General features: G+C 57.4%; 1 protein-coding gene across 3 annotated transcripts in view; it reads right to left on the bottom strand.

The window, feature by feature from the left end:
• Positions 1-1,024: 1,024 nt before the first annotated feature.
• The window catches only part of SCARA3 (scavenger receptor class A member 3), a 31,367-nt gene continuing 8,505 nt past the window's right edge, over positions 1,025-23,886 (bottom strand). For 2 of the 3 annotated variants that reach the window (XM_073335522.1, XM_073335520.1), the window contains 5 exons: positions 20,863-20,919; positions 19,207-19,326; positions 12,226-12,324; positions 10,389-11,432; positions 1,025-4,235 (listed from right to left, as the gene is read on the bottom strand). In XM_073335522.1, coding sequence (XP_073191623.1) covers positions 3,805-4,235; positions 10,389-11,432; positions 12,226-12,324; positions 19,207-19,326; positions 20,863-20,890 — 1,722 coding nt within the window. In that variant the 5' untranslated portion in view covers positions 20,891-20,919 and the 3' untranslated portion in view covers positions 1,025-3,804. The remainder of the gene's footprint in view (positions 4,236-10,388; positions 11,433-12,225; positions 12,325-19,206; positions 19,327-20,862; positions 20,920-23,886) is intronic. The other variant, XM_073335521.1, reaches the window with a different exon arrangement.

The following is a 23,886-nucleotide window of genomic DNA, read 5'->3' as shown; positions in this document are numbered from 1 at the left end:
CCCCAATTCTTGCTCCCTTCCTCATGCGGGGAGGGTCCACCCTTCCATCCCTGCTGTCCCTAAACAGCTGGTCAGCACCAATCTGGGGCCTGCCAGCATGATTGATGCTGAAATCTCCCCGTCAGGAGGGGAGCCCCTCACCCCCCGAGGTGCCAGCCGGGAGTGGGGTGTCTCCAGGAGCCAGCCGTGCATTGGGCAGTCGTCTCTTTGCCTAAACATCAAAGCAATGGGAAATGCCGCACACACAAAGCCAGGGCGCGGGCTCTCCCCATACAGTCGTATCTTTATTGAGCCAGGAATACATTTGCCACTATATCGTAGGTAGATACTGGGGTGAAAAGGGCAGGAGATGACGCAGCCCAGCTGCACCATGTAGCACACACGCGACATCACACCAGCCTGCGACATGTCTCATCGCGGACGGCACCCTCGGCGCTCAGCAGGAACGGGGCAGGACCCGCTCCCGCCCTACGGCTGCCTGGTCCCAGATCCAAGCGCTTGTCCCTTTCTCAAGGGAAGGGCAGGGGACTTTGTCTAGGGGATGGGTTCCTCGGGCCTGGCACGGGGGTGACAGCCAGACCGGGCACTCCCCAGCGTGCTGGTGTTTTAGGTGGGTTTGGGGGGTTGAGGCAGGCTGGGGGATGGGGTGGGACGGTCCTGCAGGTAGATGCCCACGCCAGCCCGGGCTCAGAGCACGAGAGGCAGGGTCTGAACCATAATACAGTGGCTGTTCCGGGGCAGGGCCGGCTCAGATAGCGAGGCTAAGTGTTGTGTTCCCACGGGCCTCTGGGAGGCCGTTTTGCCCAAAGTTTTGTGCCTGCCATGAACCGTGGGCCCCATGTTTGAACAGAGGCAGGGCCTGGGCCCGTCATCCTGGTGCAGCGCTGGGGCCGCCTGCCGGTCAGGGTCTCAGATCCAGGGTCTCCCCAGCCTCTTCACCGCTCCTCTTCCCAATCCCCCCCAGCTCCCCAGACAGCCCGAGACCTCCCCCAACCTGCTTCACCTCTAGGCCCCCCGTCCAGACTGCTCCCCAGCACTGTCTCCCACCAAACACTTCCTCTTCCATTTGGCTCATGACCCCGGTCCCACAGCTCAGCCTCCCCCACCGCCCTGGGTGCTCCCCAAAAGCCACGTTGTGCCTCTCCCCGGCCTTCTGCCACTTCTCTAGGCCTCCCCTTCCTTCCCCACCACTAGCTTCCTGCTCCCCCCTGTACTTCCCAGCCGCTGCAGCTGTGTAAAGTCCCCCCCATGGCTGGTTCCCCCATGCGCCAACAGACATTGACCCCATGGTGATGGATTGCTGAATAGGAACAGACGGGGACTGAGCTGGGCCAGCGGCAGATCTCCCTCCGTCTCTATCTAACCCACCGCTGCAAACAGGCCCGAATGGCTGTAACAAGCAGCACTCTCCAGCCACACCTCTTGAAGCTGGTGGCGGGGGGGGGGTCTGGTTGTTCCCATTTCACAGATGGGGAAACTGAGGGGGACGTGAAAAGAAAATTAGAAGGGGGCAGATTGAGAAGGTGATAAAAGGAAATATTTTTTTCACACAAGGCACAGTTAGTCTGTGGAACTCACTGCCACTGGAGGCCATTGAGGCCAACAACTGAGCATGAGTCAAAGAGGACTTGGGCATGTCTGTGGATAACAGGACTATCCAGACTTATAACTAACCGTTAGCGATCAGGATTACCGCTTTGTCAGGGGCAGGTTCTCCCTCATCAGCAACTGGTGGGGGGGAGGGGAGGGTGTCTCAGACCATCCTCTGAAACATCTGATGCTAACGGCTGCCGGAGACAGGATGCTGGGCTAGCTGGGCCGCGGGGCTGAGCCAGTCTGCCAATTCCTGCGAAACCCTGGTCTACTGGCTCCCGCCGCCAGGCGCCGGCTCCTGCAGCTCTCTGCCAGGGACTGCCGCGTCCCGCAGCCGGTATCCGAAGACCCGGGTTCAGTTCCCAGCTGTCTGGCTGACTCGCTGTGTGACCCCTTCCTAGCCTCTCATTGACTCCCACCCAGCTTCTGCCATGAGCACGGGGCGATCTAAACACGATTCCGAGCTGTGCAGACCAGCCACGGAGGTAGCGGTGCTCCTCTTGATCAGCCACCGGCCAGGGAGTCAGGGGCTTTGGGTCTAACGCCAGCCCTACCCCTGGCTCAGCAAGTGGCTTTCGGCAGGTCATCAGGGCCTCGGTAGCTGTCAAATGAGCTTTTCATGGATCCCAAGGCCAGAAGGGCCCACTGTGATCGTTTAGTCTGACCCCCCCTCTCCCCCCCCCGCATGACACAGGCCAGAGACCTGCCCCAGAATAATTCCTAGAGCAGAAGCTTTGAGACAAAAGTCCAATCGCGATTTAAAAATGGCACTGATGACAAATCGAGCACGGCCCGTGGTAAGTTGCTCTAATGGTTAAGTACCCCCCACTTTGTAAATTGCACACCTTATTTCCAGTCTGAATTTGTCTAGCTTCAACTCCAAGCCATTGCGTAGTGTTGGACCTTTCTCAGCTAGACTCAAGAGCCCATGATTAGATACTTGTAGACTGTGATCAAGTCACCCCCACCCGGCTCTTTGTGAAGCTAAATAGATTGAGCTCCTTGAGCCTGTCACCATAGCATACGTTCTCTGACCCTTTCATCAGTCATGGCTCCTCTCTGACCCCCCTGCAATTTGTCAGCATCCTTCTTAGGGGCTCTCGATGCAAAGGGGCTGGAGGTTTTACACGGGAATTTGGAGCCTGCTGGCTTGGCTGCCTAGGGCACAGTGTCTGCTCCCCAAATCCCTCGATCCTGACTTAGAGGGAACCCTTTTTACGGGGAGCAGGGATTCCAGGGATCATTCGATCCTTGGCCCCTCTATCGCAAGCGGCCAGGGAGGGTGCCATCTGAGATTGTGGGTGATGGTGCCATGGGCCTCTGCCTACCAGGAGCTGAACGGGTACCGACAGCTGAGGCCACCTGGACCAAGCCCAACTGGCTGCCGTGCGGGTCAGGAGGGAGAATCGAAGTGTCCGAATACAGAACTGTGGGATGCTCAGGGATGGCCCCGACCAGCTGTGGCATGAGAGCGCGGTGCCCAGACCCACTTGCAGTGAGCGAGGTCTGGAGCAGAGGCTGCAGGGAAAGAAGTGGATGATGGAAACCAAGGCAATGATGCGACTGGAGGCACGTCCATCTTTGCCAGGCAGCAAAACGCCCAAGCTCTGCCAGTGAAAGGGAGACATGGGAAACCTGCTTGGGCCCAGCTCCCCAGATCCCAGCAGCAGGGCAAAGCCCAGTGCATTCTTGGCAAGGCCTAGCAGAGTCCCGAAGCCAGAGTCTCTCTCACACACACACGCACTCCCATTGACGCACGAAGATTTAGCTCTTTGCCTTTCAAACATCCCCGCGTGTCTGGGTCAAACAGGAACAAGCAGGATCTTGGAAAGGGAAGGGCAGGATGTGGACAGCGCTGGTTTCCCATCCGGGGGGGGCCGTGCTGCCCTTGGCTGTCTCTGAGGGCCTGTGAACGAACAACGGGTGCTGGCTGCTGGGGGCACCGTGCAGGTCAGCATGGATCCAGGTCCTAACAGTGAGCGGGGATCCCAGCCGCTCTGCTCAGGCAGGACGTCCCGGGAGGGATGTGGGGGGTCGGGCTGCCTGCTGGGATCACCGGCTGAATCTCCTGCAGGGCCAGGGGGATGCTGGTGACAGACCTTGGGATGCGCCTCCAGCCAGATGGCACATTTACTCAGCACTGCAGAGACCTCCCCTCCCCGTCCCAGCTGGGCCAGCGTCCCGTAGGGCAGGGCTGCGGGTGGGGCTGGCTTAGACACCCGGCGGCCCCGGTAAGCCTGGGGGCCCACGCACGCCGGGGTCTCCCTTCGGACCCGGTGGCCCAAGCTGGCCTGGTGACCCTGGCTTCCCTGGGATCCCTGGCTTCCCTTGTGGCCCTGCTGGACCCACTGGCCCTGGAGCTCCCTCCAGCCCCTGAGGGCCTATGTCGCCTTTCAGGCCCATCTGTCCTTTGAGGCCAGCTTGCCCAAAGCTGCCCTTAGCACCTTTAAAGCCCGGCACGCCTTTCACGCCAATAGGTCCCGTCTCGCCTTGAGGGCCTGGGATGCCTGGAGGTCCTCTGGAGCCCTGTGGGCCAGGAGAGCCCAGGCCCCCGGCATCACCCTTCTCCCCCTTTCTTCCTGCGGGCCCCTTCACTCCCATGTCGCCTTTGAGTCCTCTGGGTCCAGGGAGGCCAGGCACACCTGCGGGGGAAAGGATCAAGTGGTGAGTGCAGAACATCGTTAACCAGTGTTACCTGGGTTACAGTGTCCTGGCAATGGGAGCCTGAGTGGTCCTCCTGCCCCGCAAGGGGCATGCCACTGGACAGCACTGAGCTCTGCAGCTGGAGACCCCCCCGCCCCACCCCAGGCGGATGACACATTAAGGCAACGAAGGACCAAAGTCCATGGGCACGAATCACATGGGAGATGCCTACCCCATCCTAACCCTGCTCAGTGTCACAGAAGAGAGGGAGCCTAGCCAATGCACCCAGGGAGGGAAGCATCTTTTCTGCCCCTGCTCCCCGCCCCAGGGTTTGGAGAGCGGGTTGACCCTCTGCCAGAATCGTTGGGGTTAATCGTCCAGCTCCCAGGAAATGGCTGGTGTCTGAGTAATTGTCCGATCTCCAGCTGGGGGAGACTGTTGTGGAATTGACTGGCATCCCTTGGGAACCACATGGAGAAGTCCACCAGCAGGAGCCAAGGGAAGGCGCCAGGTGCCCATCCCCTGCCAGCTCCTCCTGTTTACCCTCCCTGCCCATTAGAGATGCCGTCATGTGTTGACTCAAGCGGCCCTGCCAGCAGATAGACACACAGCGAGGCACTGTCTGAAGCTAGGGGCTTTGTGGGAGGAACTGCACCTACTGCCCGGCCCTGCCAGGTCCACAGCTTGTTTTGCATTGCTCCCTTTTTCCATAACAGGACCACAGCAACAAGAATGGCAGCCAGGAGAGCTGGGTGTGTTTGTGCCAGGGAGGCTTCCTGCTCTCTGGGAAGCTGGGATTAACCCTTGCTCCCCCTTCACCTCTAAGCACTAGAGGCATGCTCTGTCTCTGGACTGCAACATGCTGCTAGAGGGGGGTTAGCTAATATGGGATGTCAATAGGAGGTTCCCCGGTGCTGGAGCACCCTGGGCGTCCTGGCCAAATTCCAGCATGGGCAATGTTCTCCCTCTCTATACTCCCTCCTGCAGCTTTCTCTTGCCCTGGCTGCAGTGTGTTGCCAACCAGCTGCTGTGCTCCATCCCAGAGGTGGCTGCATTTCAATGGTCGCTAAAGTAATTCCTATGCCCTGGCTTTCGCCCAGCAGGTTCCCAAAGCGCTTTCCAAAAGGCACCCAGGCTCAACGCTCAATAGGAGAGTGGGGGCTGGCTTGGCAGCAGGGGGAGGCAGGAGAGCTGGGGCCGGGGTGCGGGGGAACATGCGACAGCTGGAAGGCGGGGTTTGGAAGTCTGCCTGTACAGCTGGGGGAATAGTGACTAGGCTGGGGAAGGGTTTGAGGTGGGAGACTGGGCCTAGGCACTTGTCCAGTGGTGGGTGGGGGGGGGCAGGAGATGGGGAGGGAGGGCTCTGTAGCTGCTTGGGCAGGGGTTGGATATAGATGATAGTGTTATTTATAGCACCCCTGTGTGGGTCAGACCCCCCTCATCACAGAGCAAGACACGGCAGACCTGAAATGGGCCGTGGCTTTAGAATTCAGAGCTGCTGCTGCCCGAGGTGACGGGGTAGCTCCCCTGCGAGGCAGCAGTAATAGGCTATTATCCTGCAAGCAGGGCAGCTACGGGAGGGACGAAGCCAACACACGCTTGACAAGCCCGTCACTCCAGCGGCCCGTGACGCTGCTAAGCTCACCCCCACGTGATCAATCCCGCAGTCATTAGAAAACCCAGGAGACATCGCTCAATCAGACCCCGGGGGAAGGATGGGACAGAGGCTTGGCTGAGATGGTCCAGTGCTGATTTAATACGGGGAGTGAGGGGCTGCAACACACGCTTTGGGGCACTAGGGGGCACTCGCGGGGAGGGTAATAACAGGGAAGCCAGCTGCTGGCCAGGGTGAATTATCTTAATTAAAGGAGCCAGCCCTGATCGGGGAGGAGGGAGGAGAGTGAGCAGGGTCATTGACAAATGAGCGCCCTACAACACAAATGACCGGCTAGACATAGGTGGTTTGCTAATAGATGAGCTGCCGGTGGATGGGGAAGGTCCCAGGCCTGGCCCCCTTGCCGGAGACAGGGCCATTCGAGTGACCGCATGGGGCATGATAAAACTGGGGACGGGAAGAGAGAGAGGAAGCCGGGTGAACAGCAGGAGCCCGTTAATGACAGCAGAGGAGCGGGCAACCCAGTAAGGGTGCAGCTGAGGTCGGTCCATGAATGCCTCCAAGTCTGGCAGGGCTGGGTGGGCCACGGCCGAGAGAGAGCCCTGCGGCCGTGTCTCGTGGTGTCCTTGCAGAGCCGGGCACGCAGCCAGCCCAGCCCGCGCTCTGCACATCCCATAATCAAGGATAATCCGTCTTCCCTCCAGAGGCAGCCCGGAGGGCGGGCAAGACAGCATCAGCGGCCCAGAGCCAATGGTGTTGGAGGTGTGGGGGGGATGCTTTGGGCCTGGGGGGGGTGTTATGGTGTATGGGTGAGTATATAGGGGTGTAGAGGGGAGAGGATGTTGGGTGCAGGGGGTGTGTTGTGATGTGTGTGTTACGGTGGGGGGTGAGTGGATGTGGATGTGGAGAGGAGAGGGGGTAGGGTGTGGGGATGCGTTGTGATGTGTGTGTTACGGTGTGTGGGTGAGGGTATATAGGTATGAAGGGCAGAGGGGGTTGGGTGTGGGGATGCGTTGTGATTGTGTGTACGTTATGGTGTGTGGGTGAGGGTATATAGGTATGAAGGGCAGAGGGGGTAGGGTGTGGGGATGCGTTGTGATTGTGTGTGTGTTATGGTGTGTGGGTGAGGGTATATAGGTATGAAGGGCAGAGGGGGTAGGGTGTGGGGATGCGTTGTGATTGTGTGTGTGTTATGGTGTGTGGGTGAGGGTATATAGGTATGAAGGGCAGAGGGGGTAGGGTGTGGGGATGCGTTGTGATTGTGTGTACGTTATGGTGTGTAGGTAAGTGTATATGGGTGTAGAGGGGACAGGGTGTCGGTTGGAGGTGCATTGTGATGTGTGTGTTACGGTGTGTGGGTGAGGGTATATAGGTATGAAGGGCAGAGGGGGTAGGGTGTGGGGATGCGTTGTGATGTGTGTGTTACGGTGTGTGGGTGAGGGTATATAGGTATGAAGGGCAGAGGGGGTTGGGTGTGGGGATGCGTTGTGATGTGTGTGTGTTATGGTATGTGGCTGTTTGTATATGGGTGTAGAGGGGAGAGGGTGTCGGTTGGAGGTGCATTGTGATGTGTGTGTTACGGTGTGTGCGTGAGGGTATATAGGTATGAAGGGCAGAGGGGGTTGGGTGTGGGGATGCGTTGTGATTGTGTGTACGTTATGGTATGTGGCTGTTTGTATATGGGTGTGCAGGGGAGAGGGGGTTGGAGCTGTGGGGGGATGCGTTGTGATGAGGTATGTGTGTGTTATGGTGGGTAGGTGAGTGTATATGGGTGTAGAGGGGAGAGAGGGTTGGATGTGAGGATGCGTTGTGATGTGTGTGTGTGTGTTACGGTGGGGGGGTGAGTGTCTCTTGGTGGGGAGTGGAGGGGTGGGGAGGTGCATTGCGAGGTGTGTGTTACGGTGGGGGGGTGAGTGTCTCTTGGTGGGGAGTGGAGGGGTGGGGAGGTGCATTGCGAGGTGTGTGTTACGGTGGGGGGGTGAGTGTCTCTTGGTGGGGAGTGGAGGGGTGGGGAGGTGCAGGGTGAGGTGTGTGTTACGGTGGGGGGGTGAGTGTCTCTTGGTGGGGAGTGGAGGGGTGGGGAGGTGCAGGGTGAGGTGTGTGTTACGGTGGGGGGGTGAGTGTCTCTTGGTGGGGAGTGGAGGGGTGGGGAGGTGCAGGGTGAGGTGTGTGTTACGGTGGGGGGGTGAGTGTCTCTTGGTGGGGAGTGGAGGGGTGGGGAGGTGCATTGCGAGGTGTGTGTTACGGTGGGGGGGTGAGTGTCTCTTGGTGGGGAGTGGAGGGGTGGGGAGGTGCATTGCGAGGTGTGTGTTACGGTGGGGGGGTGAGTGTCTCTTGGTGGGGAGTGGAGGGGTGGGGAGGTGCATTGCGAGGTGTGTGTTACGGTGGGGGGGTGAGTGTCTCTTGGTGGGGAGTGGAGGGGTGGGGAGGTGCAGGGTGATGTATGTGTTACGGTGGGGGGGTGAGTGTCTCTTGGTGGGGAGTGGAGGGGTGGGGAGGTGCATTGCGAGGTGTGTGTTACGGTGGGGGGGTGAGTGTCTCTTGGTGGGGAGTGGAGGGGTGGGGAGGTGCATTGCGAGGTGTGTGTTACGGTGGGGGGGTGAGTGTCTGTTGGTGGGGAGTGGAGGGGTGGGGAGGTGCATTGCGAGGTGTGTGTTACGGTGGGGGGGTGAGTGTCTCTTGGTGGGGAGTGGAGGGGTGGGGAGGTGCATTGCGAGGTGTGTGTTACGGTGGGGGGGTGAGTGTCTCTTGGTGGGGAGTGGAGGGGTGGGGAGGTGCAGGGTGAGGTGTGTGTTACGGTGGGGGGGTGAGTGTCTCTTGGTGGGGAGTGGAGGGGTGGGGAGGTGCATTGCGAGGTGTGTGTTACGGTGGGGGGGTGAGTGTCTCTTGGTGGGGAGTGGAGGGGTGGGGAGGTGCATTGCGAGGTGTGTGTTACGGTGGGGGGGTGAGTGTCTCTTGGTGGGGAGTGGAGGGGTGGGGAGGTGCATTGCGAGGTGTGTGTTACGGTGGGGGGGTGAGTGTCTCTTGGTGGGGAGTGGAGGGGTGGGGAGGTGCATTGCGAGGTGTGTGTTACGGTGGGGGGGTGAGTGTCTCTTGGTGGGGAGTGGAGGGGTGGGGAGGTGCATTGCGAGGTGTGTGTTACGGTGGGGGGGTGAGTGTCTCTTGGTGGGGAGTGGAGGGGTGGGGAGGTGCATTGCGAGGTGTGTGTTACGGTGGGGGGGTGAGTGTCTCTTGGTGGGGAGTGGAGGGGTGGGGAGGTGCATTGCGAGGTGTGTGTTACGGTGGGGGGGTGAGTGTCTCTTGGTGGGGAGTGGAGGGGTGGGGAGGTGCATTGCGAGGTGTGTGTTACGGTGGGGGGGTGAGTGTCTCTTGGTGGGGAGTGGAGGGGTGGGGAGGTGCAGGGTGATGTATGTGTTACGGTGGGGGGGTGAGTGTCTCTTGGTGGGGAGTGGAGGGGTGGGGAGGTGCAGGGTGAGGTGTGTGTTACGGTGGGGGGGTGAGTGTCTCTTGGTGGGGAGTGGAGGGGTGGGGAGGTGCATTGCGAGGTGTGTGTTACGGTGGGGGGGTGAGTGTCTCTTGGTGGGGAGTGGAGGGGTGGGGAGGTGCAGGGTGAGGTGTGTGTTACGGTGGGGGGGTGAGTGTCTCTTGGTGGGGAGTGGAGGGGTGGGGAGGTGCATTGCGAGGTGTGTGTTACGGTGGGGGGGTGAGTGTCTCTTGGTGAGGAGTGGAGGGGTGGGGAGGTGCATTGCGAGGTGTGTGTTACGGTGGGGGGGTGAGTGTCTCTTGGTGGGGAGTGGAGGGGTGGGGAGGTGCATTGCGAGGTGTGTGTTACGGTGGGGGGGTGAGTGTCTCTTGGTGGGGAGTGGAGGGGTGGGGAGGTGCATTGCGAGGTGTGTGTTACGGTGGGGGGGTGAGTGTCTCTTGGTGGGGAGTGGAGGGGTGGGGAGGTGCACTGCGAGGTGTGTGTGTTTGTGACGTGTGGACTCCAGCCGTGTTTTCACCAGGGCGCTGGCAGGCCGTGGTTTCCCTCTGCGCTGTGGATGCCACCCACAGCAGCAGCAGCGGTTACCCCAGCTGCCCGGGGCCGAGCACGTCACAGCGGCTAGGGCTGTGGGGAGCCCGGCTGGAGACACCATAAAGGGGCCCGCAAGCGCTGAGCCCCCTCCCCACCACTGAAAACCAGGCCCCTTCCAGTGTCTCCTGTCAAGCACCAAAGATCACTCATCACTTCTGAAATCACGGCCCTGAGATTTTTGTGGTAGAACCAGTGGCCCAAGATACCCCCAAAAGCCCCTGTCTGCAGCCAAAATCCTCCCATTCAGACACAGAACAAGAGCTAGCTCCCCCATTTGGGTCACCTGTCTGCTGCCTCAGTTTCCCCCCTGGGCTCCCTGGTGAACGCACACACACTCGCGTGGGTCACCACCACAGAAGAGCTTTATGAGCTTGCTACTTCTTCCACCCCAGGGGCCTGGTCCTTCACCGCTGGCAGTCCTGGGTTCGAGCCCCGGCCAAGATGTACCCACGTGCAACTCGCCTCGTAAGATGGTGACGTTGCGCAGGATCTCCCCGTGCCTGACGTCCACCACTTTCATTTCCTCCATGACCATGGACAGGTTGCGGATGTCGAAGTCCAGCCGGGCGCTGAGCAGGCTGAACTGCTCCCTCAGCAGGTCCGTGGTGCCCAGCATCAGGCTGACGGACTTGTTCAGGTAATACATCTCCTCGGCGTGGGAGTGGAAGCCCAAGGTGCAGGAGAGCCGCACGTCGTCCAGGTACTTGAGCATGCTGTGCACGTGGCTGTCTGTGGCGTTGATGTTGGTGAAGATGGTGCTGATCTCGATCTCGTGGGAGGTCATGCGCCCCTCCAGGGTCTCGAACTGCTCCGCCGTCCGGTTCTGCGTGTACCTGGTGTGGTACTGCAGGTCGTGCGTGTTCTCCTCGTGGTCGTCCAGGAAGGAGGAGATATTATCCAGCTGCAGCTGGAGCCCCATCACCTGTAACACCAGGTCATGCATGCCTTCTGAGTTCTGGCTGATCCTCTGCGAGGCCAAGCTCATGCTGGCCTGCATGCTCTTGACCAGCTCGCTGGTCTTGGAGGAGGTGGCCCTCAAGCTTCCGAAGAGCCGGGTATAGTTCTGCCACTCGGTCACGACCTTCTGCAGTGTCCGCGTCTCCTCGTCCATCTTCCGCTGGATGGCGTGGATCCACTCCGAGGTCTGCCCCACCGTGAAGTTCATCTGCTCCACCACCGCCTTGACGTCGTACCGCTCCTGCAGCAGCCCCTTCAGGGAGTCATCCAGAGCCGAGGTGGCCGCCTGCCAGCCTCTCACCTGGGCTAGGAAATGCCCCAAGGTCTGGTTGACCTGCCGGATGGAGAATGAGCAGCCGTCCATCTCACTGGTGATCTTGCTGCTGGTGGATGAGAGCTGCTGGTAACTCTGCGAGGTCCGGTCCAGCAGGATCTCCTGGACCAAGAGCATCTTCTGAATCTCCTCCAGCTCTTCCTGCAACTTGCTTATCTCCTGCCCCAGCTGCCTTGTGTCGTGGCAAAAGGAGCAGTTCCCCGAGGATTTCTGATCTGAACGAGAGTTACATAGCTCTGTCATGCTGTGCGCCAAGCAACGACACACAAGTCAGCTGTGGAGAATGGACACATCCCCCTCGGACTAGACCCCGGTGTCTGCAAGGCTCTCTCCACAACACGTTCTTCTCCCCATGTGCTCTGGGATTCCTACTAGTTGGACACAGGTACTGCTAAGCCACATGTGGGCAAACTACAGATCTCTACAGTGGGGGAGGCCCAAGAACCAGGACTGCCTGGGTTCTAATCCCAGCTCTGACACTGACTCCCTGCACAGCTTTGGGCAAGTCACCTATCACCATGTGCCTCAGTTTCCCCCACATGTAAAACAAGGATAGTGATACTTAACCTGCCTTTGGAACACACTTTGCCATCGACCCATAGAGTGTGCTCAGGATTATTATGATCCAGCTTTCCCATATTTCCTACGGGAACTTTTACAAGGAAATTGTGGGAGAGATGTAGGCCTTCCCTCCTCCCCCTCGGACTTCCTCCTAGTTCTTTCTCCAGTCAGGATAGAGGCTCACACTGAAGGCTCTGTAAGACCTTCCCTGCACCAGCCCCCTTCCAACTGCTAGAGCAAACAGCAGCTTCCACCCAGCTGACTGGCAGCAGAATTGCCCTTCCCATGCGGTGCTTGCACCACTGACCACCAACCCCCCTAATCCCATCTGACTAGTGACCCCGCAAAGTCCCTGAACTCCAAGGGCTACTCTGCTGCCCGAGGGTTCGCAGCCCATGGTAAGGAGATATAATGGGGCCAGTGCTCCGTGGGGATCAGAACACTCACCGAGCTCCTGGAGGTTCTCCTGGACAGACACGATCTTCTTCTCATAGTAAGTCTGGGTCGAGCTGATGTCATCGGCTATGGAATTGACCTTCTTAAAGACTGCGGGGAAGAGAGAGATGGGAATATGCGGGGTGGTCTGTGCTTTCAGCTCTTCTAGGTAAAGTGAGTGAATAATGATATTTTTCTGGAAACCAATTTGTCCGAAATGGATTCTCTTCCAATAGAAAGAGCTGTTAGTCGGTTTTAGCATTAGCAGACATTTTGGACCAAATCCCCAGCTGTTAGAAACTGATGAAGCTCCTCTGAACTCAATGGGGCCAGATTCCTCTCTGGTGTAAATAAGCATAGCTCCATTTAAATCAATGGGGTCAGATGCCCAGCTGGCATACATTTACACCAGCTAAAGTCCTGACCTCTAATCTTTTGAATATATAAGAAATGGAAGAAAGTGGAAGTTGACAGTAATGAAAATAAATCATAAGCTAGGTATTGGAGAACGATGATAAGGGACGCAAAGGGACACATGGAGAAATCCATGGCCAGCAGAGTTAAGGACAATAAGGAGTTTTCTAAGTATATTAGGAACAAAAAGAATCCTGACAATGGTATTGGTCCATTACTAGATGGAAATGGTAGAACTGTCAATAGTAACGTAAAAAAGGCAGAAGTGTTCAATAAATATTTATATTCTGTATTTGAGGAAAAAGCAGACAATGCAATCTCAACATATGATAACACTCTTTCCATTCCACTAGTATCTCAGGAAGATGTTAAACAGCAGCTTCAAAAGTTTACATTTCTAAATCAGCGGGTCCAAGAGTTTTAAAAGAGCTGGCTGAGGAGCTCACTGGACCACTAATGTAGATTTTCAATAAGTCTTGTAACACTGAGGAAGTTCCAGAAGACTGGAAGAAATCTAATGTCAGGCCAATAGCTAAAAAGGACAAATGGGATCACCCGGGTATTTATAGGCCAGTCAGCCGGACATCGATTCCAGGGAAGACAATGGAGCAGCTGATATGGGACTCGATTAATAAAAAAATAAAAGAGGGTAATGTCATTAATGCCAATCAGCATGGGTTTTTACGGAAAATAGATCCTGTCAAGCTAACTTGATATCTTTTTGTGATGAGATTAAGAACATAGAATATAAGAACTACCATATTAGGTCAGACCTATGGTCCATCTAGCCCAGTATTCTGTCTTTTGATAGTGGCCGGTGCCAGATGCTTCAGGGGAAATGAACAGAACAGAACAGGGCAATTACTGAGTGATCCATCGTCCAGCCCCAGCTACTGGCAGTTGGAGGTCTAGGGACACCCAGAGCGTGGATTGCCCCCTGACCATTTTGATTAATAGCCATTGATGGTCCTATCCTCCATAAATTTACCTAGTTCTTTTTTTAACCCAGTTATACTTCTGGCCATCACAACATCCTCTGGCAATGAGTTCCACAGGTTGACTGTGCGTTATGTGATGAAGTACTTCCTTTAGTTTGTTTTAAGCCTGGTGTCTGTTAATTTAATTGGGGGAGCCTTGGTTTTTGTGTTACATGAAGGGGTAAATAACACCTCATTACTCACTTTCTCCACACCAGTCATCATTTTATAGACCTCCATCATATCCCCCCTTAGTCATCTCTTTTCCAAGCTGAAAAGTCCCAGTCTTTAACGTCTCTCTGCAAATGGAAGGTGTTACATACCCTCAATCATTTTTGTTGTCCTTCTCTGTACTTTTCCCAATTCTAATATATCTTTTTTGAGATGGGGCAACCAGAACTGGATACAGTATTTAAGATGAAGAATTATTTATTATTCAATTCAAAGCCAAATGCACTGCAGGCCCCACAAGAGAAAGGCTGGTCCAGTGGTTAGGCCACCAGTCTAGGACTGGGGAGACCTGGGTACAAGTCCCTGCTCAGCTGTAGACTCCCTGTGTGACCTCAGGAGAGTCACTCAATCGCTCTGTGCCTCAGTTTCCCCATCTGTACAATGGTGATCGCAGCCCTGCCCTGCCTCACAGAGGATAAAGTGAGGTGCCTGCCTCACAGTGAGGATAAAGATTGTGAGGTGCTGTGATACCAGGGTGATGAGCGCCTGGGATGGGGTGTGCACCCCACACCAGTCCTGACAGAGTTAGCAAGGGCCTGAGAAACTAGTTAGGTTACCTGGTGGCACCTGAGAGAGGGAGGGCCAGGGCTAACTGAGAGCAAAACCCAGCCGGGGAAGGGCTGGGCCAGCACCATAAAGCCAAGAGGCTGAAAGCAGAAGGGGCCTGCAGTTGCTCCAAGAGGCATCCTGGAAGAGGAGGAAACGCAGCAGGAGGGTAAGTCTGGGGATCCTGCCCTGGAATAAGGCATCTGGCCAGTAGCCAGGAGGGGGGAAGTAGTAGCTATGGGGAGTGGGGAAGGCTCCAGTGGTGAACCCAGAAGCAGGAGAGAGAAGATAGGGAAGGAGCCCAAGGAAACAGGGATGGGGCTAAGGACCTTGGCTGGAACCCATGTAGCATGCAGGCCTGGGTACCCCTGCCAGCCACTGGTGCAATGGTACAGAGCTAGAAGGGTTGAACACCGGCTGGCACCAGCATTCGGGCAGGAATCTGGTTGGACTTTGTAACCCCGGAAGGGGTGGTCTAAGTGATGGGCTGGCCGGAGGGCGAAGTTACCTGCAGAAAGGCTATTGCGGAGCAAGCGCCAAGCAGCCAGGGGACACCTGACATGGCCGGAGCGACACCCCCCAACCTAGATGTGCTGGTGGTGAGTGGTGACCCCATTCCAGTGCCACATAAGGACCACAAACAGATAGAACCCTGCCCTCTGCACAAGGAGCTTTCCGAATCGGCTTGCTTTTCCGCAGGAGCTCAGCAACCCCCAGGGAATGAGGGATGCTTCTGTAGCCCGCCCAAGAGCACCGGGCACTAAACAGAGAGACAAGTCCTCATGACACCAGTGCACAGTGGTGTAAATCAGGATGGTGGCACTGGGCACCTGCTTGGTGCTGGCATGAAGCTCAACATCTGTGCCCGGAGGATCTTACGGTCTAAGGCCACTTCTGACCTGGAAATTTCTCATCCCACCCATCCTAGAGCCTAAGGCCAGAAGGGATCACCGGATCAGCTACCTGATCTCTTGTGTATTCCAGGCAACTAGCCCCACCCAGCTCCTGCCCACAAAACCTCTCGCCAGCCGTGGCCAAACCTGCGGCTTCAGAGGAAGGAGACAAAAAAACCCAAACCAGAATACACTGAGGGGGAAAATAGCCCTTCCTGACCCCTGCAGGTGACCAGCAGAAGCTCTGAAGCATGAGAATCTGCCTAACCCTAAACCTGGGGCAGATTCTTCCTCTCCCCTCTGCCTTTCTTACCAAGGCAGGTCTGACCCTGCAATCGGATCAGCCACTGGGGATGGGCACCGGGGTCTGCGCAGCTCAACACAGACATGATCCAGACTACGTTCGTGGTTAAGAGAGAGCAGGTGTGTGTGTGTGTGTGTGAATATTGGCCCCCGGGGGCAAGAGCCATTTCCATGCTGGGTGCTGCTCTCTTTCCAGTGGGAGCAGCGGCGGCTCCCCATCCATCTCCCTCTGCTGATTTCCTCCTAGATGTAATTTACAAGCGATGAACGTGACCAGAGAATGTCTATTTGTAATGGGCGCTGGACATGCGGGAAACCTTCCAAGGCACTGGAGCGGCCAGCCGTTGCTGGAGCGTAACAAGGGGAGGAGAAAGCGGAGCCAGCATTGGAAAGGATTTGCTCGAATCCTTTGGGTGGGTGGGATTGACAGGGCTGCACCCTCAGCCAGTGGAAATCGGGGGGAGCTGCGTGGAAGTCAACAGCGCTCGGCCACTTTGTACCAGCTGAGGTCTGGCCCACTCATGCTATTTCTACAAAGGACCATCTGGCGTTTCCAACCCGTGCCAAGCGAGCCAACCCCTGTGTCAGCTTTGCAGAAACGCTGTCTCCCACATCACCTCCCTTTGCCAAGAGCTTCTCCCGTATCATGGCTCTGTGGTGGGCCTCTTCCCCTCCAAACCTGATTATGGAGGCAATTTTCATGGGATGACAAATGGGAGCAGCAGCCAAAGGCTAAAACGACACTAGCCTCCTGCTGCTCTGGAGTGCGGGGTGGGCAAGGAGCCCAGAGCGGGCGGGAATCAGACCTGCCAAGGGAAGCCAACCCTTCTTCAGGAGTTTGGAAAGGGAAAGGTTATGGACCAGGGAAAGGTCACCTACGCTGGGGCATTCGTTGAGCTGCTGCACCAGGGCTCTGCAGGCCAGGGGAGAAGGGACGGGTGCTGGCGGGCAGACAGGGTCAGGAGAGGTTCTGGGTTTGGATCGGAGGTCCCAGCCCGAAGCACTGTCTCAAGCGCGTTAAGTCTGACCATTGACTCAGCCCCTGACTGGGCGTGTTCAGGTTCAGATCTGGGAATAGGCGCCCCCCAGGCTGCGGGTGCTAGGTTCTGGTTTGGCCCATTGCAGAGACATGGGATTAACAACCTAGCTGGGCTGAAGACGGAGCTTGTCAACTGTACAAATGGGATTCCAGGATGGGGAGGCCCAGGAGAAGACTCGATGACCCAGATGGGCCCGGCCAGGCCTGTGTTCCCAGCTCCCACCCTGATGCCCGCGGGAGCAGCTTTCCTGTAAGTGGACGCAGTTCTACGGCGAAGGTGGTGAGTTTGGATCCAGCTCTTGGTTTGGCCCCATCATCTGTGACAAAACAACTTGTTTGTTCTATCTAATCTCTCGCAGGTACCTGCAGGGCCCCCATCACCGCAGTATCTGGGCTCTTCACAATCGTTAATGGATTTAGCCTCTCCTTGCCCCCGCCCCCCGCTAGCTTCTCGGAGCCCAAGGAATGTGCCAGGCCCCTGCTCGGGGATGCCCAGGGAAGGGGAAGCCCCTTTACCCCAGTGCCGGATGAGGCCCTATCTAATGGCACTGTACTGCATCAGCACAGACTGCAGCTGGGTCAGGTCCAGCCGGCCGGTCTCTGCGGGCAGCCTGGCTGTGGAGCAGTCATCGCACAGCATGGCAAGATTGCCTCACCATGTCAGCGTGGCAGCCAGCTGGTGCTGCAGGGCCAGCCCAGCAGGCCTCCACTCCCCTGGTGCAGTGGGCCAGCCAGATGGCAGGGATCCATGGAGAAGACCTGTGCTCTGGTGGCCCATCCTAGCTGGGGAGGAGGAGAAGCCCAGGGTGTGTAGGAACTTCCATGGAGCAGGGAGGAGAGGGCTGTTCCAGGCCACCCATGCTTAGCTCCTCGCAGCTGGTGAGAGAGCGGAGCTCAAGCAGAGGTTCCTCCGATACCCAGGGCTGTGGGATCTGGCAGCTCTCTGCCCAAAATAAAACACTGCAAAACAAGCCGAAAGGAAACCACCCGGCCAATTACTGTGCTTAACTGGCACGAAGGCCCTGTCCCAAACAAGAGATTTCCAGGGCAAAACTTCTGGCCTACGGCTCTGAGGGACTGTGGGTGGTCTTCGCTTGTTGTGGGAGGCAGAAACCTACTCTGCGACTGCGGAATTTCTCCAGGGCATTGTCTCCAGGATCTCTGCTCCCCGGTGGGCTGCAGGTCAGGGGAGCCATTCTGCTTTCCCACAGAAGCAGCCACAAGAAGACCAAGATGCCGGGCTCACTGGTGAGCGGGGCCCTGCCGGGATGCTCGCTGGGTCTCAGACCATGAGCTCTGTGCTGAGAATCAGGGGATGGAGAGGGGGTTGGATGCTGGCTTGGTTTGGACGGGTGCTTGTCTAGTGCCCGGGGCACTGGAGATCTGGGTTCTCTTCCTGGCCCTGCAAGGGCTTGAGGGACAGCGAGGGAACAGACACAGCTAGATGGTGATGGTAGGAGGCAAAGGGGAGCACTTGTGATATAAGAGGGCTGATGGGTGGGACTGAATTATGAGTGTTCAGGCAGTGGATTGGAGCTGGTCATTGTTATGAACTAGGGGTCACCAAATGAAATTAATAGGCAGCAATTTTAAAACACACAAAAGGAAGTATTTTTTCATACAACGCACAGTCAACCTGTGGAACTCCTTGCCAGAGGATGTTGTGAATACCAAGACTATAACGGGATTCAAAAAATAACTAGATAAGTTCATGTAGGACAGGTCCATCAATGGCTATTAGCCAGGATGGGCAGGGATGGTGTCCCTAGCCTCTGTTTGCCAGAAGCTGGGAATGGGCGACAGGATGGATCACTTGATGATTCCCTGGTCCGTTCGTTCCCTCTGGGGCACCTGGCATTGGCCACTGTCGGAAGACCGGATACTGGGCTAGATGGACCTTTGGTCTGACCCAGTATGGCCGTTCTTATGTCTCTATGGCATGAGGGCTCTGCAGCATATAACAAATCCCTGCAGCAGCAAGCCCCGTTACCCACGAGTGGCTGCTGGAGCAGTTGCGGGAACATAGACACCATAAATCTTGGGCTTTACGACTGGCTGCATATGGCCACACTCAGAACTTCACAGCAGCAGTGGGGACAGCACCCAGAGCCTTCTGCTCCCAAAGCCCAGGCCCCTGCTGCCATAGCTAAAGGGGAGTCTCTGTTAGCAGTAGAGGGGCTATAACACACAGCAAAGCAGTTTGGATTCTATCTGCTAGTGATGTCAGGGGTGCACATGCATACTTAACCCAAGCAGGCGAGTGGTCAGGCCCTAGTGTTAGGAGACCCAGGTTTTAGTCCAGCTCTGTCACTGATCCACTGCATGAGCTTGGGCAAGTCACTTCCCCTCTGTGCCTCAGTTTCCTCATGGGTAAAATGGGGGTGATTGTCTTTCTCTCCCGCCCACCCCCCTTTGTGATGTGAGGATTTCAAGAGCTAAATACCACGATTATTACAATCCTCCAAGCCCCATGGTGACCAGGTGGGTTTCCCAGGCAGGGAAATCCCGTGTTACGCTGGTCCGCTCGTGTTTCCTGGGGAGGGGCAGGCAGGAAGGAAAAGGGAGTCAGGTCCCCCGAGGCTGCGCTCACCCAGGGACGCCAGCACCATCACGGCGATGATCAGCAAGACGCAGAAGACGTACAGCCCTTTGACGGAGGTCTGGAGCGACAGGTTCTTCTGGCACCGGCTGCAGTTGGTCCGTGTCCTGCCTGAACACGGACAAAGGCGAGAAGGGAAGGTTGGACTTTTCTGGCACAAGGCCTGGAGTCCACCCTCCGCAGATGGGCAGGAAGGATGCACCCCTCAAGCCCCTCTGTTCGCCCCCACCCTGCCACACACGGCCCTCCCGGTTGTGAGCTCTGGGGCAGCTAACCCTATTTACATCCCATCAGCTGGCCGCGCAGCGCCATCCGGTGGATCTCTTTAAGCAGAGGGTAGAATCAAGGACGTCCCCCACAAATCAACCCATTTTGTCCACCAGATCTAAGAGCATCTCCCTGGGTCCCCTCTGGTACTGACAGCAGAAAGGCCAGGCTGGGAGCCTGAGGTAACGGCAGAGCTGGAGAGAGGGTAAAGAAAGGAAAAACGCAGTGTTTCTGCCTCCTCCTGGCTCTGTGTCCTTTGTTTAGAGAGTCCCTCCCCCGCATCCCTCTTCCAAAGGCTATGAACAAGGATCCTGCCCTGCAACCTGCAGTTGCCCACTCTGGGATAACAGTCCCATGGGTTGGCACGGCCCAGGTTTTGGGGTAGGAGCCGTTCGCCCGCTCCAGCCGGGGCACAACCAATGCTGGGGTTAGCTAGCTGGGGGTGGACAGGACACGGGGCTGGAGGCCAACTTCCTTTGAACGCAATGGAAAGGCTCCCACTGACTCTGGTGGGCCGAGGACTAGGCCTGGATGCATTTGATCTGCCCCTGCCTGGCCATGACGAGGGCCGGGTTTGTACAGGTTTTTGGGCAGCTCAAGACGCAGCCGGGTGCTGAGGGGGATTTTTAAAAGCACCCTGAGGTGCCTAAAAACTTTCAAAAACCCAGGCCTAGGGTCCCAGCCAGCCAGGGCCGAAGCCCACTTGTCAGAGCCCGCCCTGAGCATCTCCTCAGTCACCTCCTCTAGCCAAAGTGAGGAGAGATCGGGGTTCTCCAGGGCTGGCCGAGGGCTCTGAACCCAGCTGGCTGGGCTCCCTTCTCCAGAGAGCAAGCATCAAGCCCGGAGCACAGGACCTGGGGCAGTCCCTGCCCTTCCATTAGGTGATGGTACTGACAGATGCCTCAGGCTGGTGGGACTTCATAGGGACCCCCCTGCCATATAGGCAGCAGCCCCCCTCCGTGACTGCCTAGCCCGAGCCAGGGCTCAGCAACTGTGCAGACTGAGAGTGAATCTGGGAGCTGGAGAACCCCAGGGTCCTTTCGCGTCCCGACGCCGGACACTACAAGCTACTCCTGTCTCTGCTCTCCTACACCTGCCTGCCAGCAGAGGGAAAAGGCCACCATTCAGGGAACAAAACCTGCTCGCCTTCTTCACACCCTTCCCAAGACAAGGCCCTGGTTCCCTCCCTCCCTCCCCCTCAGTTATGGGCACCTGGGCTAATTAAAGTTCTCCCCCATACAGCACGTCACAGCCTCGGGGCCTCGCCATGTGGAGCGAGCATCTAGGGAGCATCCCTGCATTGACCACGGGGAATGGAGTGGGCGACACCTGATGGGCCTTCGCATGCACCGAACTTCCCAGGCCGGTCGGTGCCCTCACCGTCTGGTCTGTATCTGAAGGATGGCATGTCGTCGTCTTCTCCAATGAGGTCTTCTTCTGAAAGACAGGCAGATGCTTCAGAGCTTTCCCTGACTTTGCTCCACGGAATCACTAGCCGTGACGGCAGAGGGCCAGACTGTGCCACCCGTCCCCACCCTGTGTAGCCCCTTACTCTACAAAGGACTCCAGTTGGATGCCACTCGGCCTGAGTAGGGGCAGCAGAAGCCAGCTGGCGGTGGAAGGTGCAAAGCTGGGTCCATGGTTACGATCTATTTTGGGCCTTTCTCCCATAAACTCCTTTGGGCTCAGTTCCCTCGAGCTTCCTCCCGGGCCAGCCAGGCGGTTTGGAAGGTGGGAAGACGCCCAGGCAGGCTGCGTTGGAAAACACACCGCCCGAGCTCCGCTTTGTTTCTAAACAAGTGACGCACGTTCCCAGCAGCTGCAGTTAGCTAGAGCGAGCTGCAGTCCCACAGGTTTCCCTGCCAGCCACTGGTTGGGCTCGGCTCAGCAACAGGGAAGGAGCCTGTCCTGTTCCCAGCATTGCTCTTCTGCCTGTAGACATCTGCTGGGTCCTAAAGCCTTTCAGCCTGTTGGCAACCATCAAGGGCTAGATTAATCCCGGGATCCTGACTCCAATGCACTGGAGCCTATCCCGGACTGCGGGGAAAGCGCTCGGGCTCATGTGCATCTTTGACCCCAGGTTACTGAGAGCAAGACGCTTTCCCGGCGTATGCACAAGAAGTAGAGATGCAGGGGTGCTGCAGCACCCCCTTGTTTTATGTGGGGCCACTGGCCCCACTCCCCAGCTGCTGGCTCCATGCATAAAACCTGGAGGTGCTTCCTGCCCCTATGCCCTGCTCCTGGACCCCTGCCCACACTCTGCTCCCCAACCCCTCAGCTCAGGTGGGGCTTGGGTCTCAGTCGCTGGCCGCTGGCCCCCGCTTGCTGGCCCCATGCCGGCCCCACCCCCGCTCCCAGCCCTCTGCTCCCAGGGACTGCCCCACTACCATCCCTGTGCCCGGGGCTCTGCTCCTGGGGCCCCGGCCGCTGGCCCCGCTCCCCTACCGCTGGCCCCAGGCCTGGGGCCCCGCGCCCAGCCCCACGGCTGGGGCTCAGTTCTTCGCCCTGCATGTGGGGTCCCAGCTGCTGGCCCCTGCCCAGGGCTCCACTCCTTGCCCCACACCCGCCCCCAGCTGTGGCTTCAGCCCCGGCCCCTTACCCCTGTCTGGGTCCCCCCCTCCCGGAGACACAGCCTTGCTCCCAGCCTCAGGACTGGCTTTCCCATGATGCACACTAACCTGTGGAACTCCTTGCCACAAGATAGCACTGAGGCCAAGGGCTTAGCAGGCTCGTGCATTTAGATGGATAATGAGAATAACCCCAGTACATTAGACAGGACAGAAAAAGGGATAAGGGATATAAACTCTCCTGCTTCAGGGGAATCCCTGACTGATGGCCGTTGGGAAGAAACTTCCCCTCTGGGCAAGTTATTCCATAATTGCTCACCAGGGCATTTCTTGGATCTTCCTCTGAAGCAGCTGGGACCAGTCACTGGTGGGGACAGGACGCTGCCTTAGCTGAATGTTTTGTGAAGCTCAGCAAAGATAAGTGCTAAGTATCTGCTCGAATAGGAGGCATTTATATTTCTAGCTAAGGCAGCGCTCTCACGAGAAGCACCCCTGCTGGGCCAAAGCCACTCATCAGAGAGGGGGAGAACACCAGACCTGACATAGTCCTACTCTGGGACACCAGCCCCAGGATGGACACTGACCCACAGCCCCTGCTACCCCAGCTGGGGCTCCCCACCCTCAGCTCTGCCAGTGCCCCCCAATCCTGACCCGCAGCCCCCTCTTCCCGTTGTTCTTGGGCAGAGGCTGCCAATCACATACTGAGCTCGTGCAACAGACAAAAAGGTTGCTAGGGCTTCGACACGACCCAGACCCACGTTCCCACGGCGAAGGAATCGGGATTTGACCGGAGGCCTCCAGCAGCCACAGGGTTGATGTGCCCACCACCCGGCCCCTTCTGATCTGCTCTCCTCATCATGTCACCTTCTGTTACAAACTCCCACGCCAGGCCAGTGGGGTGTTGGAGGGGGTCAGCTGATGGGCTGGGCTGGAGCCAGCCCTTAACTCCAGTCGTGGCACCAGGGCTGGATTTGGCCCAGTTGTTGTTTTGTGGATCAGGGACGCTAGGTGCTGTACACATGCACAGTAAAGAACATGCCCTGCCCTGCCCATCTCACACTCTAAGGAGAAAAGACAGAATGATTAACCCCATTTTATAGCTGGGGCCCAGAGACACACAGAGATCTAGCACCTCACCCAAGAGGCCGCAGCAAAGCCAGGAAGAGACACCGTATCTCCTGAGTTCCAGCCCAGTGCACTAGCCAACACTTCCTTCGCACTGAGCCCTGAACAGTGCAGGCGTTTGTGAAGGGACCAGCCCACTGGGGTTTCTTGTTAACCAGCAGGAAGGAAGAACCTGGCGTATCTCCCATGCTGAAAGATGGAGGGCTCCATCCTGACTCCTCGAGGGGCTCAAGTTATCACCCCCAAGTTCTTGACCAGTGCAGGGAACAAGGCTTCAACCCCTCCTGGGTGGAGAGGGCCCGGGGGGTCAAGGGGAACCAACGCAGCTGAGGGTCTGGCCCCATTGACCTGAGTCCTCCTCAAAGCGTCATTAGAAAGCGGAAGGCCCCTTTCAAAATCCCCCCCTAAATCCAGCCTCTCTCATTCAGAATCTGCAGGGCTCTCCTCCCATGCAGACTGAGACCCCGGGCAGCCCTGCTGGGTCAGATCCAGAACCAAAGGGCAGGGCAGAACACGTGGTGGCATTGTTCACAAATGAGAAGATGCAGTCAAGTCCCTCTGGCTATGCCCCGCAAATGGCTTCTTATCCCGACTTGTCCCAAGGATCTGCTCCCCAGGTCTGGGTTGGACGGAACCGAAATCCTGCAAAATTTCATCACAGGGGACTCCCTAAACCTCACCTGTATCTGAACCAAATCCATGTCTCTTGGTA

Source organism: Lepidochelys kempii, chromosome 3 (assembly GCF_965140265.1).
Source record: "Lepidochelys kempii isolate rLepKem1 chromosome 3, rLepKem1.hap2, whole genome shotgun sequence".
NCBI classification, from domain to species: Eukaryota; Metazoa; Chordata; order Testudines; family Cheloniidae; genus Lepidochelys; species Lepidochelys kempii.
Note: the sequence above shows the minus strand (reverse complement) of the source record. Positions and strands in the feature narration are given on the sequence as shown.